The sequence below is a fragment of the Engraulis encrasicolus genome, chromosome 19 (genome assembly GCF_034702125.1).
Source record: "Engraulis encrasicolus isolate BLACKSEA-1 chromosome 19, IST_EnEncr_1.0, whole genome shotgun sequence".
Taxonomy (NCBI): domain Eukaryota; kingdom Metazoa; phylum Chordata; class Actinopteri; order Clupeiformes; family Engraulidae; genus Engraulis; species Engraulis encrasicolus.
This window is the reverse complement of record NC_085875.1, coordinates 4,995,016-5,010,015: the sequence shown is the minus strand read 5'-3', so window position 1 is coordinate 5,010,015 and position 15,000 is coordinate 4,995,016. Positions and strand designations below refer to the sequence as shown.

Below are 15,000 nucleotides of genomic sequence, written 5' to 3'. Positions count from 1 at the left end.
ACCCCTGGGGGTGCGCGGCCTGCCATAAGGGGGTGCGCGAGCTGAATAGAGCAATGGCGGATATGTGAGTTTTTATCTAGAATTAATGAACATTAAGTAGTTTTTAGTAGTATGGTGCATTATATGCTGGAAGGCTCCATCTGAAGTGTAGTTTAATTCCAAGACTATTGGAAAAGAGGATTCCCCAAAAACGACTGTGCTTAATATGCAGTGAATGAGCAGTGAATCCATACTTGCGCGGCCATCAGCACACCAAAATATTCGCTCAGGGGGTGCGTGAACCACATTGAAATGTACAAGGGGGTGCGCAGGGGGAAAAGTTTGGGAACCCCTGGACTAGGGTGACCATCTCAGTGACAGGAAAAAGGAGTACATATTTTAGGACAGGGGGGTTTGGCGGTCCTCCCCCAAGAAAAAATGTGTTACTTAGATGCAATTTCATGCGTTTTATGCACTTTTGCACTTAATGCTGTGCCTTACGTCGGACGAGGCACTGAATAGAAGGACGGTCCGTCCTATAGACGTGCACACACACTACATGCACCCCTCTCCCACTTGAATCTGTTTCTTTACCCTCCTCCCACTCACATCCTTTCTTTCCTCCCCTTTCTATCCCTCCTCACCTACCTCTCCTTACAATCCCTCGCTTGTTCAATCTCAGCTTGTATTACTCCTCTCTCACTCTCACCCTTTCACCTCATCTCTCTATTCCAACTCACCTGCCTTCCTTTACTCACTCATTCATTCATTCACTTGCTCGCTCACTCTCTCAATCTCAGCTTGTCTTTCTCCTCTCCTCTCCTCTCCTCTCCTCACACTCTTTCTCTCTCTCTCTTGGCAAACTCCAACAAGCTGAGTGGCATTTTTTAAGAATGGAAAAGGGAGACAGAGGAGGGGAGAGAGGGGGAGAGGAGGAGGGAGGAGGGAGGAAAGCAAAGGGGTAGAAAAGCGAGCCGGCGCGGGGTCCGCCTGTCTGCCATTGTGGGTATTTTTGTCCTGCTCCACGTCTTGGGGCGGAGACACTGGAGGAAACACGAGCCGGGCCCCAGCGCACCGCTGACGGTGAGGAATCAGGCTGTCAGAGGTCCACTTCAGGCCCCAGTGCTTAGGCTACGACGCTGAAATGGATTGTCATATCGGATTCAGGTGTATAGGTTATTACACCCTTGGGCTACTGTTTCCAGCACACTCGTCCACACAGTCGGATAGGGTTCCTCCAGCTTTTTTTCTTTTCCTCTCGCAGACTCTGTTTCTTTCGTTCCGTCTTTCTTTCTCTCCTTCTATCTCTCTCTCGCTCTTTCAGTCCCTCGCTCCCTCTCACTTACTTTTCCTGCTCGTCTTTGCTCTTCACTCTGGTGGTGGTCGTGTGGCACCCTTGAAGGGTATATGAAGGCTGGCACAAGTCCTTATCCTCCAGCTTTGCAAACAACTGTCATCGTGAATTGAGAAGACGAGACACAAAATCACCTCAATATCTTTTTGTGATCATATTTTTCTTTTTTTTTTCAATATTATATATTTCTTCAATTAATAATTCTGAATATTAAGAAATTCTGAAGCCTTGGATCAACGTCACCTGCACAGATTAAGTTCTCCTTGAAGTTCTCTTCAGTACAAATCACGGCGCAACAATCGCAGAATAGTTTCATTCAGGCAGAATACATCAGGTGATATTCTTTGCCTTCACCTACCATTAAGTTACACTGCCTGGCCAAAAAAAGGTCACACACTGTTATGTGATATTTTGTAGGACTGCTTTGATCTTTGATTACAGCACACATCAGATAGTCTGAGCACTGCGCAAAGTCTTCTCCAGCCCCTCCAAAAGACCCTCGATGGCAAGTCCATGTGTAAAAAGCATGTCTCATGCTCCCTGAACCCCTCTTTCATAACTGCAGTCAGATGAATCCTGACATTGCCATCTTGGGTTGCGCTTGTCACCATGAAAAAAAAACTATTGATGGAATAACCTGGTCATTTAGTATTCAGGTTATCAGTTGACCTCATCATTTCAGCACATACACTTGTTGAACCAAGACCTGAACAACTGCCTCAACCCACAAAGACTCCAGGTGTCAACTTCTTTTATTGGCCAGGAAGTGTGGTTTGCCACAGACCTAAGTGCTAAGTACTGTTCCAAGTCAAAGCAATTACATGTCAATCAATCCACCACAATACAAGGCAGCAATTTTGCTCCACTGCTGTCAAAAAAGCAGGTATTCAAATCACTCTCTCCGAAATCTTTATCACAGTATGACCCCTTGTGCATAGCCTACTTGCTTAATACAGTGCATGTCAACTCCACATGACCTCAGTGTGAAACGGGAGTTCAAATCAAAGATCCAACATCAAGTCAAGCCAGAGGTACAAGGGATGTAGAGTAGAGTAGAGTTGAGTAGAATAGAGTGCTTTATTGTCACTATATAGATCCAGTACAGTGAGAGATGCCCACGGAATTAAAGATATATTAGATGTATACTAATGTGATAAGAAAATATCACGCTATAAATAAAATATGCAATCAACTGATGACTCAGAGTGCAGGATTCACAAGTATTCACATGTCCACTCCACACACACACACACACACACACACACACACACACACACACACACACACACACACACACACACACACACACAGTTGCTATGAGAAACCACATGAGGGAGCCTCCACCCCCTAATGACAGGTTCACTGAGGAAGAAGATGTGCATTCACACTGCCACACACAAAGCCATGCTATGGACATCCAATTCTTCTAGTCTTCTTGAAATTATTTTATTTTATGAGAAGACACAAAGGGGCTTGGAGCACCAGGAGACTGTGATTACAATGTTACGCTTATCTATAGCCTACCGGGTGAAGCCAACATCCAAAAAGAATGACAGGAATATAAAAGTTAATATAACATGGCAAACCTATTAGTCATACTAAGATATTTATATATTAAAGGGTTTTTTTATTTCCCCAAATCTCAGAGTGCCTCTGCTCTTTCCTTCTTGTTTTTCTTGTCATGGGTAAGAGGTTAGGGCGTCAGACTTGTAGCTCAAAGGTTGGCGGTTCGACTAACGACCCGCCAGGCTGGTGTGGGGTGTAATTAACCAGTGGTCTCTCCCATCCTCCTCCATGACTGAGGTACCCTGAGCATGGTACCATCCAGTCACACTGTTCCGGGCGCCACTGCCCCCTTGCATGGGTGAGCATAAAATGCAATTTCGTTGTGTTCAGTGTGCACTTGAGTGCTGTGTCACAATGACAACGGGAGTTGGAGTTTCCCAGTTGGGTTTTCACTTCGACTTCGGCTTATTTTATGTTTCTAGGGTTAGGATTAGGGTTAGGGTTTTTTACAACACGCAACACAGTGAGTACAGAATGGGCATCATATTCATTCAATCATTCATTTTATTTAATGCATGTATTCACTTGGTAGCCCACTGATCACCAAATACGAGTGTGGAGAACTGCAGTCAAAGACTTGTGCTACACTGATCACACCCCTCAATCAAAGTCATGACATCATAGCCGAATTTATTCTAGCTGACATGGACTCCTGTTCTGCTGCAGATGTGACGCATCATTGTGATGTCTGCCAACTACCTGTAATAGACATTGGACGTTTGATTGGGAAGTTAGGCGGGTCTGGTCATCTCTCAAAATAGGTAAACATTTGGGTTGCTGCATATGTTTTGTCTACGCACGTTAAGTAATGTTCCATCGTGTTTTATTAAAACACAACACTCAACTGAAATGGCAGCTGAAAAGTATTAGAAAATCACATCATACCTCGCAGTGTTGAGAAGTGGATGCTTCGTTCCAACAAGTTTCCTGACATGCATTGCGACGTTGCTAAGTTCATCACTGAGTAGACAGCGCAGGCTCATAAAAGATGTGGGATATCCAACGATTTTCTCTGCATCAGAAACAACCTTGGTCCAATTTGAAGGCGACGTGTTCGAGAAAAGGCTGATGCTCCTTTTGCCCCTGCTTAAACCGATGCACGACAGCCGAGACCACATTACTGCCATCGTGGTATGTGTACACTTCAGAAGAAAAGTAATCTTGAGGAAAATCGTTAACGCGACAAAACGTTGCAGTGAACCAAATCGGAAGCTATGCAAATATGATAACTAATTCCGTAAAATCTTTGTAATTTGCTTAACGCATATTAAGTAGTACATAGCTCGACACAGAATCAATGAATCTAAACACAATCCAGCTACTCGCTAGCCAGACAGCTAATCAGCAGTCATGGTGGCTACTGACAATGTCACGTCCTGGTGTAGTATGGCTTACAATTAATGTCTTTCGAATTGAAATGTTTATACATTTACACGCGGTCGCTACAGCGCATTCAACACCCAATACTTGTCCATAAAAAGTTTAGGAGTCTGTAATGTCCAGTCAATAAAGCAAGCCAGGTGTTATGACACCTGCAACGGCGCTGCCATCTTGGCCGAACCAGAATACGGCTTGTCGCAAAATGTAACCCTTTCGTTGCTGTCGAATTCACTTCCCTGCCTTACTCCTGCCACGGTGCACTTTTTGCTGTATTTTGGGATTTCTCACCGAAAATGTAGTCTGCCACTCTGTAATCTGCTGCACAACAAATGTTGATATTACTTTCGTTGAGAAATTATAGTTGACATTCCCTTTGACATTGAATTAGGGCCTACACCAGGGGTCCCCAAACTTTTTTCTCTGGGGGCCACATTATCATTCCTGACTGTGATCAGGGGCCGGGATCAATCATGTGGGCTGAGTAATAGGCCACTGCCTGTTATAGCCATAATTTCTAGCACAGTAATCGCCATTACACGCTGAAGAAGGGCTCTGCCCGAAACGTTTGTAGGCAAATAAACAGAGAGAAATCTGAAGAGTAACCTACTGCCCTTCGGTTCCTTCATTCATAATTTCTAGCACAAATTAGTTCATCATTACAAGTGATTTGCAAAAGAAGTGAGTGTGAACTTCACATGTTTTTCAATTTGAAATACCACAGGTATTCCTTTTAATTTCCAATAACCATGTAAAAATAGCAAGGAAAGGTTAGAAAAATATGGTGATTGACAGTTTAGGAGTGATACAATAGAAATGCTCTGGCCTGTTTATATTACAATGAGATGAGAAACTATCAAGACAAGAAACTTCTGGTGATTCACACTAAGTTAGTGAAAATTAAACTGTAGGAAGGCCTGTTGATAAACAAAATAAAATATTGAAAAAATATATTTTATCTTTTTTTTATCTGTGAGGATTGCTTCTTTGAGTCAGTTCAAATGGTGAGGTGCAGAGAGGTGGAGGGCCAGTCAAACGGGCCTGGCGGGCCGCATCCGGCCCCCGGGCCTTAGTTTGGGGACCCCTGGCCTACACCCTTGACTTAGTCATAAGGGAATAGAGGCCCTCTTACATTTAACTGTATGCAAAGGTGTAGGTTTGGCTCGAAAAGTGGTGGGGACATTTCAATGGCAAATTGTCCGATATACAGTTTTTGCATTATATTTGTGAAAAAGTGATGGGGACAAGCTACATTTATCTCAAAAGTGGTATGGTCATGTCCCCACCATCCCCCCTAAAATTACACCCATGACTGTATGCCTGGGTCCCTAGACACCACAGTGTGATTTGGACCTTGACTGGGCATCACTTGCATTAAATTGGACAAAATGCATGCTATGAGTATCCTGATTTACATCATCTGGTTGTGTTCAGCAACTAGGCCTACACGCGAGGGCGTTCCATTCCCTGCCGCACCCGGAAAGCAGAACGGCATACCAGAGGGCAAGAGTCAGGTAAGGCTATGAGAGCAACATTTCAAAATTAAGAGCAAATTTCAATTGACTCCTCAGTTATAGGGGTGGTACGGTTCACAAAAGTCACGATTCGGTCCATATCACGGTTTCAAGGTCACGGTTTTCGGTTTTGTACGGTTCTGTTTTTTTTTTTTTTAATTATTATTTTTTTAATAAAATGTATTATGCACCGTAAATGTCTAAAATAGAAATTAGAATGAAAATGTAAGCTTATCATGGGTATGTTGAATTTGACTTAATTTAACCTAACAAGGTGAAGTTACTGAAAGAGAAAATATATCCTATCAATGATTTTAACATGCTTCCATTTATTTCACAAAAAGGGAGAACTAAGTCCTAACTTTTAAGTTGACAAATATTCAAATATTACATACTATAACACATTTGACGTGTAAAAATAAAACAGCTACACTCCTGTAGGCAATGAGACCATTAGGTCAGTGCAGTATGACTATTTTGGTTAATGACACACTGAGAACGAATTGGACTTTTATTTTGATACCGCTTTCTGCGAGTTTTGCGCTTAGGAATGTTGCTTCCTATCAAGAAACTGCCGGCCGTGAGAAGCATAGAAGTAAAATCAGAAGTCAAATTCAATTTCAAGTGAACAAGTGATAGGGTTAAGTTATGTTAAAATGTGAAAGTTAAGGTAACAAATAATTTAAAAAGATCGTTTTTTTAGAAGTGTATTCACAAGAATGTTTCACAAAACTCCTGTGAATCTGAGCCTGTTAAAACAGTCATTTTATTTTGGTTATAGTGTTAAACATCAATGTTAACTAGGCAACATTACAAAGTCCCCCTCATTCCATCAGAGTTTAACTGGCTACATGTAATTAGGCCTACAGTTGATTGCAGTTAAGGACAGCGCAGTGAATCTGATGGATATGTTCATATCTCGCATTATGCCGTCCGGAATCCCCATCCAATGCCACGTGGATATAACCTACACTAGGCTACTGTAACGTAAGTCTACTTTGTTCTGCTAATCTGTCATTTTTTGTAAATTCATGTTCATTTAATTTAAATTGGTCAGAATAAAGGCTGGGGGCAGTCACTTGCGCTAACGTGGAGAGAGAGGGGGGAGAGGGAGGCACTCCTGACCGACCTGCGCTTGCTTGTAGGCTACTGTAGCCTACTCAGCTGGTGCATGCTGTTACATTATGCCTTTCAGTTGGCTGATATAAATCAGTCTTTCCACACTCAATATCCTACGTAGTCTTTGTGTTTTATGCTTGTAAAAGTAGTAGGATTTTAATTGCGTCGTCTGCCGGTGGTCTCTCTCCTTTTTTTTTGGAAACCGTGGGCACCGTGCGGTTGCGCACTACCCCGTTCCGTGACATGCACACCGTACGGTTTCGGTTTGCGACACAAACCGTACCATGCCTACTCAGTTACTCTCACAATTGGAAGCGACGAGATAGGCCTACTGGAAAGCATGATCCCTTTTATTTGAAACGATAATTGGTCACTTTGACCAACATGAAAATGTGCTGCATCGTGCCTATACCAGAGCCTGGTATGACACAACTTACTGGTTTTGCAACAGTGTGTCCAGCAATGTAACTCGCCTGTGTGGGGCTCATAACTGTGCCCTTTCTTTTGAAACGTCATTGCACTATAATGTCAAATTGAGTTGCGGTTGGTAACACAAAACTGCATGTATTATTGTTTTAACTAGGGTTTAAAACAGGAAAAAGTTAATGATTTGTAATGTCAAGAGTCATTAAACAACATGGCTAACACTTTCTCCACCATACATGATTACATTGCTTCATGGTTAAATAGTAATAACATGGTAATTAACACCAGGCATTGAGGTGTTAATTACATGGTGGATGATAATCTGCCATTGGATCAATTTCGCAGGCCTATTTAATTCATTATTCACTTCTTAAGTGTTTTTTTTCCAGGACTGCACTAGCTGCATTGATTTAATCTGGATGCATTCTGGTATTTGAGGACTGACCAGGACCACCAGACTCACACCCAAAGCACCGGCATAGACAATACAAGTGGAGTAGCAGGAGGACCCAAAATTGAAGGCAACAGGTATGGTAGATGGGTGTTTAGACCATTGTCTAATTGCGCCTGTGTTATTATGGTGATGGTTATGGATACGGTTAATGCCATGAGACATGACACTGTCTAGCACGTTTGCAGCATTTCACTGTGGGCTAAATTCATTTCTAGATGTAGTAAAATAGATGCAGGGTTAAATGAAGTGGGTTAAATAAATCCCAGAAACTGCCACCTTCAAGTGCTTGACCTGGCTATACCTGCATCTACAGGCACTGAAATATCTACGCAGAAGTAGCCTGTAGGTGCATGTCAGCTCGGATCATAGTCTGTAATTAGTCGTGAATAATTAATAACATAATTAGCTAAGGTTTGGTGTACCAATAGAAATTGACCCACATGGGAAAGTGTAACCTACCATGTAATTAACACCTCGTTTCTCTGCATTAATTAAGGTCTGGAGTATTAGCCATCCTTTGATTGTAATTCATGACTTACAAGTAGGCCTAGTATTAAATTACATGAATGCAGTAATAGTGATATAGTATAATTGTGACTTAAGTGTACACCAGGGTTAAAAGATTAATGCAAGTTCAGGGATTCCCATCTTTCATGGTCAATTTCACATATAATTTCTCATTAAGAACACACATTTCAGGATCAATCATCTTTCTTTTTTATTGATACTCAAAGCATAGCTCAGGTGGTCAGTAATCCACTGCATTAGAGCCCGAAATGGAAATAGAGCCCTAAATAAAACACTCTACATGTACATTTGGTATGTTCATGATCACAACAGCGTATCTGATGACTGACACACGTCATGACTCATGGCCCTCCACTGTATTTAGCAGCTCTTCTGTTTAGGGCAGGGGTGGGGAACCGTTTTCATTCAAGGGGCCACTTCAAATTCCTCCAAGGGCCGTAAAAATCCTCCGAGGGCCATACTATGAACACAAACCAGGATTTCCCCCTGCACTTTAGGCCTATATTGAAGGCACTCACCTTAAAACATACCCCACCTTCTCTAGGTCCCCTGAATATAATATAATTGTAATGTAAATGTAATTTCTAAGATTCCCTTACAAAATATGTCATATTTTATGTGAAGAGGCATAACATTGAAATTGTATTGGGGGCCGGATAAAATGCCCTCAAGGGCCGCTAACGGCCCTCGAGACATAGGTTCCCCACCCCTGGTTTAGGGAGTTAAGTTCATATGGGCTGCGTCTTGCATTAGGAACACCTTGTTCTATCATTACTGGTAATGCTATTATAAACTGATAAAGGGTTGCATTGTCAGTTTTAGTGTGCTAAAATGATTATATGTGACACATGTTTGTATACACACATTTCTTCTCTGTGAAAAATGATGGTTTCAGTGTATTTGCTTTCACCGAAGTATTTGATAGAAACTGTGCATAGAATCACAGACAGAAAGATATTTTCACATTTGATCTCAAAATATAAGAAAGAGAAAAATTAAAAATACTATATATCTGACCGTTTAATATAGTCAAATTAATGAATGTATATGAAACATATGCAAAGTAATCACATATTAGAGACAACAAATAAAGATATTCACAGTCACTTCATCAAGAAAAATGCTCAAAGCCCACTTTTTTAAGACATTAAGCAACCAACTGTTATGGCTATAAAAACCTGAATGAGTCATCGGTTTAACCCAGATACATCTGCCTCATCGTCTTATCCGCACGCTGGTGTCTGTCCTTTGGGCAGTAGGGGGCACCTCCTCTTCTCACTCAGCGCTCCCACTCGCTCTCTCTCTCTTTCTGTCTGTCTATCAATCTCTCTCTCTCTCTCTCTCTCTCTCTCTCTCTCTCTCTCTCTCTCTCTCTCTCTCTCTCTCATACATGTTCCTCTCTTCATCAGCCCCCTCTCTTCTTCTATAACTCTCGTCTTTCTCTCTGCTCTCTCTCTCCCTCTTTCTCTCTCTTATCTCTCCCTCTTCCTCTCTCTCACAGTCCATAAGCCTTCTATCTTCCTCTATAACTCTCTATCTCTCTTTCCTCTCTACCACTCCCCTCTCAATCCTCCTCTCTTCTACTTTCTCTCTAACACTATCTTGCTCTTTTTTCTTGCTATCTATCTCTCGTTCTTGCTCTCTCCCTGGTCCTCTCCATCTCCTCCCCTCGTCTCCCTCTCGCTCTTATTTAATGCTTAATGGCAACCATGGTGTCAGTGTTGGTTATCAATAAAATGGAGGTGTAACTTTAAACAAAAAATAATTAGACCGCATATTACTTTGCTCTCTGACCCGAATCCTTAGTGTGCTCCTGTCAGACTACAGGATGATGTATGGCCATCCTTCAGTGTGACTTTTTGAACTTGAGAGACTTCAAGTCCACTAGATGCTTAACCCATTTTGTCCTAAGTCCTTTTTGGGAAAGGGTGCCTTCTGCCTATTAAATCCTAAATATCTCAGCCTCCGAAGCACATACAAACATGAAATAAGTTGCATTTAAAAGCGAGGACCCTCGATTGGCATTAGAATGTGTTCATTCATCTCTAACATACCCACATTTTTAATAAAACCCCTCAAATCTCAAGAGCCGGTATGCAGCGTGTCTCCAGGCTGAAATGGGTTAATACAGAAGCATTACACAAAAATCAACACAAAAAACAGACTTGGCCTCCAGCTTTAGTAACTGTCTTAGTGTATGATGACTGACCTGGATTTGAATAGTAGAGTTGACAGGAGTTGGGCATATCATGAAGGTGTAAAGTAGCATCAGAAGGTGTTTGTATTGGAGGATGCTGTGGGCTACATCTAAGGCTTACTTTCTCATGTTCCACCACCACCTCCTCCCTCCAGAGATCTGTTGTTGTTGCCCTTTGTTGTCTTTCATTGTACTGTTCTCCCTACCTCTGTCCTGCCTTATACTGTGTGTTTGTACTGTCTACGTGTTTTCTTTTAAAATGTAAGTATTACTATGTATTACAGGTTAGTATGGTCTCTATACGTATGACAGAGAAAAGTCCCAATGCTGCCAAGAAAGATCAAGGTGTGTGTTGGTGAATGATGCCACTTTTCTGTACTCTCTTAGAGGAGGAGTGGTGGTGGGGGGTTTGGTAGAATAGTACAATTGAGGGGCCATAGAGCTCTACACTGCGAGCCCACAGAGACACATATGTACTGTACATGTGGGGCGCAACCTTTTTTGTTGGAGAGGTCCCATGTGTCTGATGGCGTCTCAGCCTTCATCCATAGTGCAAGTGCCCTTGAAGGAGACACCTAACCTCCACCTACTGTGTAGGTGTGGGCAGCACAGCAAGCCAGCACAATCTGCCCACTGCTCCAGGGGTATCGCAGTTTACTGTGTGTGTGTGTGTGTGTGTGTGTGTGTGTGTGTGTGTGTGTGTGTGTGTGTGTGTGTGTGTGTGTGTGTGTGTGTGCGTGCGTGCGCGTGCGTGCGTGCGTGCGTGCGTGCGTGCGTGCGTGCGTGCGTGCGTGCGTGCGTGCGTGTGTGTGTGTGTATGTGTGTGTGTGTGTGCATCCGTGCCATTGCAAGCTACCAGCAGGTTGCCTGAAATTTCCCTGTGAGGCTATCCTGTAGTGTCACGTGAAATATTGTATATTGTCTTGAAATCAACATGACACGGATTCCTTAATGTGAATACAGATTGCAAAGGTTATACAGAGTGCAGCCATAGATAAAGCACTCGTACACTCATCAATCATCGTCCTTGAATGTCACTACCTATGCAACACAGTCTCCACGCAGCGTATTCCATTAACTTGAGCTTTATTTGGCCTCTTGATTGAGCCTCCACTTGTTTATCTTCGCCTAACCAGCAGCGGATGATTGTAATTGTATAGATATTCCCGCCCCAGCTGTTTTGTATCTCGTTTTAATTCCTTTCATAAAAACTTCCCCTCTGCACGAAATCCCATAAGTATCTTTTGAAATGGAGAGGCTCTGTAAACAGGCATGGAGCGGCAGCATGGAGAAGACAGAAAGCCCCCCCAACCCCCCATGTTTGACTCATTCATGACTGTACTTTTTCCGCTCACCCTCTCCCGAGGGACGAAAATTCCATCTTCTAATCTTATTTATCATTGCATATTAGGACCTCAGTCATATTTACAAACCATATTCTTTTGCACTCGGTCCACAATGCTAAAAGCTGTGGAAGTGAATCGGAAAAGAGAGCCAATGCACTTCCACGCAAACATGCACAGGCCAACTCCCCACCCCCACGCCACCTCAGCCCCTCCTCCCCTCCCTCTGTGTTTCATGTGTTTGGGCATCTCCTTTTTGTATCAATTTGTGTAACATTATCCGCGCTACAGTGTAACTGTTTATCATGGGATAATGTTCGTTGGCCCTAGCGGGGTTGTGTGTGTCAAACAATGCGCTCATTGAGTCACCAGCCCATCTGCTTATGATCTGGGATGGGACACCAAGATTCGCTCAAGGACACTGGCCCCAGACTGAGGGACTGGTGTCATGGCGCCCTCCTTTTTTTTTAAATCTTGGAACGGATCAAAAGTTTGGGGGATATGAGATGAGGATGAGAGAGAAAGAGAGAGAGAGAGAGAGAGAGAGAGAGAGAGAGAGAGAGAGAGAGAGAAGCAACTTCTGGGACAGTGATCAGGTGAACTTGAGAAGCCACTATAATGTGTATACAGTAAGTGCCATTGACAGTGCCATTCATCCAATCCTTTATTTAGAAGTTAACAAAATGTTGTATTATTTTAAAAACACCTTAGGATGTCAACCTGATTTATCTTCGCATCTGTGTTATGGATAACAGTTAGACAGTGAAGTTACACTTGCACATAATCAAGAAGTGAGAGCCTTAGTCACAAACCTTATGACTCATCGATTGTCATTTGCTCCACATTATACTGTGTCTGCTTATGCCATTTCATCAGACCCTGCCTGGGTCATTTTGCCACCCTACTCCTGCTCCATATCTCTCTCTCCCATTCAATTCCTGTCATCTCTTTGTGGTAATTTTTTTGTCTTTTTGACTTTATCTTATGACAGGACAGCGAAGGTGGTCACAGGAAGCGAGTGGGGAAAGAGAGACGGGGAAGGGCCGGCAAAGGACCCGGGCCAGGAATCGAACCCGGGTCAGCAGCACAGCAAACGAGTGCCCCACTGCTTTGGGGCATCAAAATGCCCCAAAATAAAAAAATAAAAAAGAACAGGGTGGCACGAGTGCCACCTTGACTGTGTGAAGACAGGATCACAGATCTAGAAATCAAGTCTTGTGTCTGCAGCCGTCTATGTGCTGATGTGCTGGCTGAGTGAGTGTAATCTTTTTCAAACATGTTGGGTAACCCCTGGGGTAAAGCCTATAAAGAGTTTGCCAGTGATTACTGAGTGGCGTGCCACACGACGGAAAATGGCATGCCACAATGTGGTGACTTCAGCTGACCACACAGGCCACTGTAAAAGAAATCAGAGGGAAATCTCTCTCTCTCTCTCTCTCTCTCTCTCTCTCTCTCTCTCTCTCTCTCTCTCTCTCTCTCTCTCTCTCTCTCTCTCTCTCTCTCACACACACACACACACACACACACACACACACACACACACACACACACACACACACAACATTGCACACATATCTCATCATGCTTGTTATATATGATATATCACCCCCTCTCCTTTTGTCCATGACAAACTGTGGCAAAGGCCAGGTGTCAAGCAGCCAGGACAGGCATGAAACCAGAGGAGCATGCAAAAGTGGTCAAAATAATGGATCAGAATAAATGCAGCTCTTCCATTCACCGATATCGTGCAGCAATCCCCGACACGCGTGGAGCCCAGAGTGAAAACCTATCTGTGGAAAATTGGGAGGAAATAGCCTTCCCGGGATCAGCGCCTCGTATAGAGTTACAGTCGAGGCCCCTCCCCCTGTCTGGGTTTTTTTCACAGCCCTCTCATTTGCCTTACCGAAAAGGCTCACTCCAACTAGCGTTCAGACCGTGGAGAAATACTAGGCAGAAGATGGCTGACTCAACCGGGCATCGCGAGCCCGCAACAGCAGCATCAACTTCACCGGGGCTCTCTTCGCGGCTGACACTCGCTGTTCCGCAACTCTGAGACGGCCCCGCCTCAGACACGCTCCGATTTTTCTCCCCAAACTGCAAATATTGACAGAGACATTGTAAGACATGGCAGAGATGGAGAAAGAAGGTAGACCTCCAGAAAATAAAAGAAGCCGAAAACCTGCACACCCCGTGAAACGGGAAATTAACGAGGAGATGAAGGTAGGTCCTCTGTTTCGTCTGAGAAACGGCGTGGTTTTCGGGGGTTACCATAAAGGCTTGTCATTTTGAGAAACACAGAGCGCCTGCCGCTCCGCCCTCGGATTTGAATAGAGACTTGATTCATTGACGCGCTATGTTGTTGATAATTGGCTAACTTTGATTTTTGGGTGCAGAACACCTAGCTGTTGCCATACAGATTACTTTACGCCCCATGACATATTTTTTCAAAGATAATTTCAAATTAATATTTTTGGAAGGCACCATTTATACGCCTTCTACAGTCAAAACATTTTGACACGAGGCAAAATGCTGCTTGGATTAAAATTATTTTTCTATTGTTATTTTGGACGCGCCAAACAACAATTCTGAGGATTGTTTTAAACGTAACATTTTGTTGAAACGCGTTTATTTATTTTATGTGTTAAGGTGTCTGTCTTTTGCATGGTTTCTGTGGAGTTAATGGAAAATCCAGTGCGTCAGTCTTAGCGTCAACACTGTACTACTACTACGCTTAGGGTACTACTCCTGCCACCTCTGTGAAAACAAAGCTGTTATGGAAGCGGCGGTGACAGAGAGCGCCTGCCTGCAGAAAATCCTCAACGGAGATAAACCCCCTCGGCGTGTTTTCCACATACATCCTTGTATTTCATGGCCAAAAACGAGTTCCCCCCTGAACGCCAGGAAACCGATGTCTGTCCAGCTGTGGCTGAGCCGTAGCGCTGCCGGCAGGCTTTCCAGATGTGCCCCTGACTGAAAGCGCCTTGACAAGAACACTGTCTCTCCAAGCACTATCCTTTTATATTCGTTTAGGGTCACGCGTGTCTTTTGTGTTCAGCATTTGCTTGGCAGAGAGTTGGCTGTCTCCTTACAGCAAGCGAAATCTGAGCAGACCACAGCACACACAAGAAGCACATTGCATCTTT

General features: G+C 43.4%; 2 protein-coding genes and 1 long non-coding RNA gene across 6 annotated transcripts in view; 2 read left to right on the top strand and 1 right to left on the bottom strand.

Annotated features, from left to right (window-relative positions):
• Positions 1-4,465, bottom strand: part of pdss2 (prenyl (decaprenyl) diphosphate synthase, subunit 2) — a 60,010-nt gene extending 55,545 nt beyond the window's left edge. Inside the window, exon 1 of the mRNA XM_063183533.1 lies at positions 3,785-4,465. Coding sequence (XP_063039603.1) covers positions 3,785-4,026 — 242 coding nt within the window. The 5' untranslated portion in view covers positions 4,027-4,465. The remainder of the gene's footprint in view (positions 1-3,784) is intronic.
• On the top strand, positions 3,615-13,014 carry LOC134434884 (uncharacterized). The gene is made up of 4 exons (XR_010031952.1): positions 3,615-3,660; positions 5,711-5,790; positions 7,725-7,863; positions 12,849-13,014. It is a non-coding gene; the product is annotated as an uncharacterized LOC134434884 (long non-coding RNA).
• Positions 13,015-13,778: 764 nt separating this feature from the next.
• Positions 13,779-15,000, top strand: part of sobpa (sine oculis binding protein homolog (Drosophila) a) — an 83,094-nt gene continuing 81,872 nt past the window's right edge. For all 4 annotated transcript variants that reach the window (XM_063183506.1, XM_063183507.1, XM_063183504.1 and 1 more), the window contains exon 1: positions 13,779-14,077. In XM_063183506.1, coding sequence (XP_063039576.1) covers positions 13,982-14,077 — 96 coding nt within the window. In that variant the 5' untranslated portion in view covers positions 13,779-13,981. The remainder of the gene's footprint in view (positions 14,078-15,000) is intronic.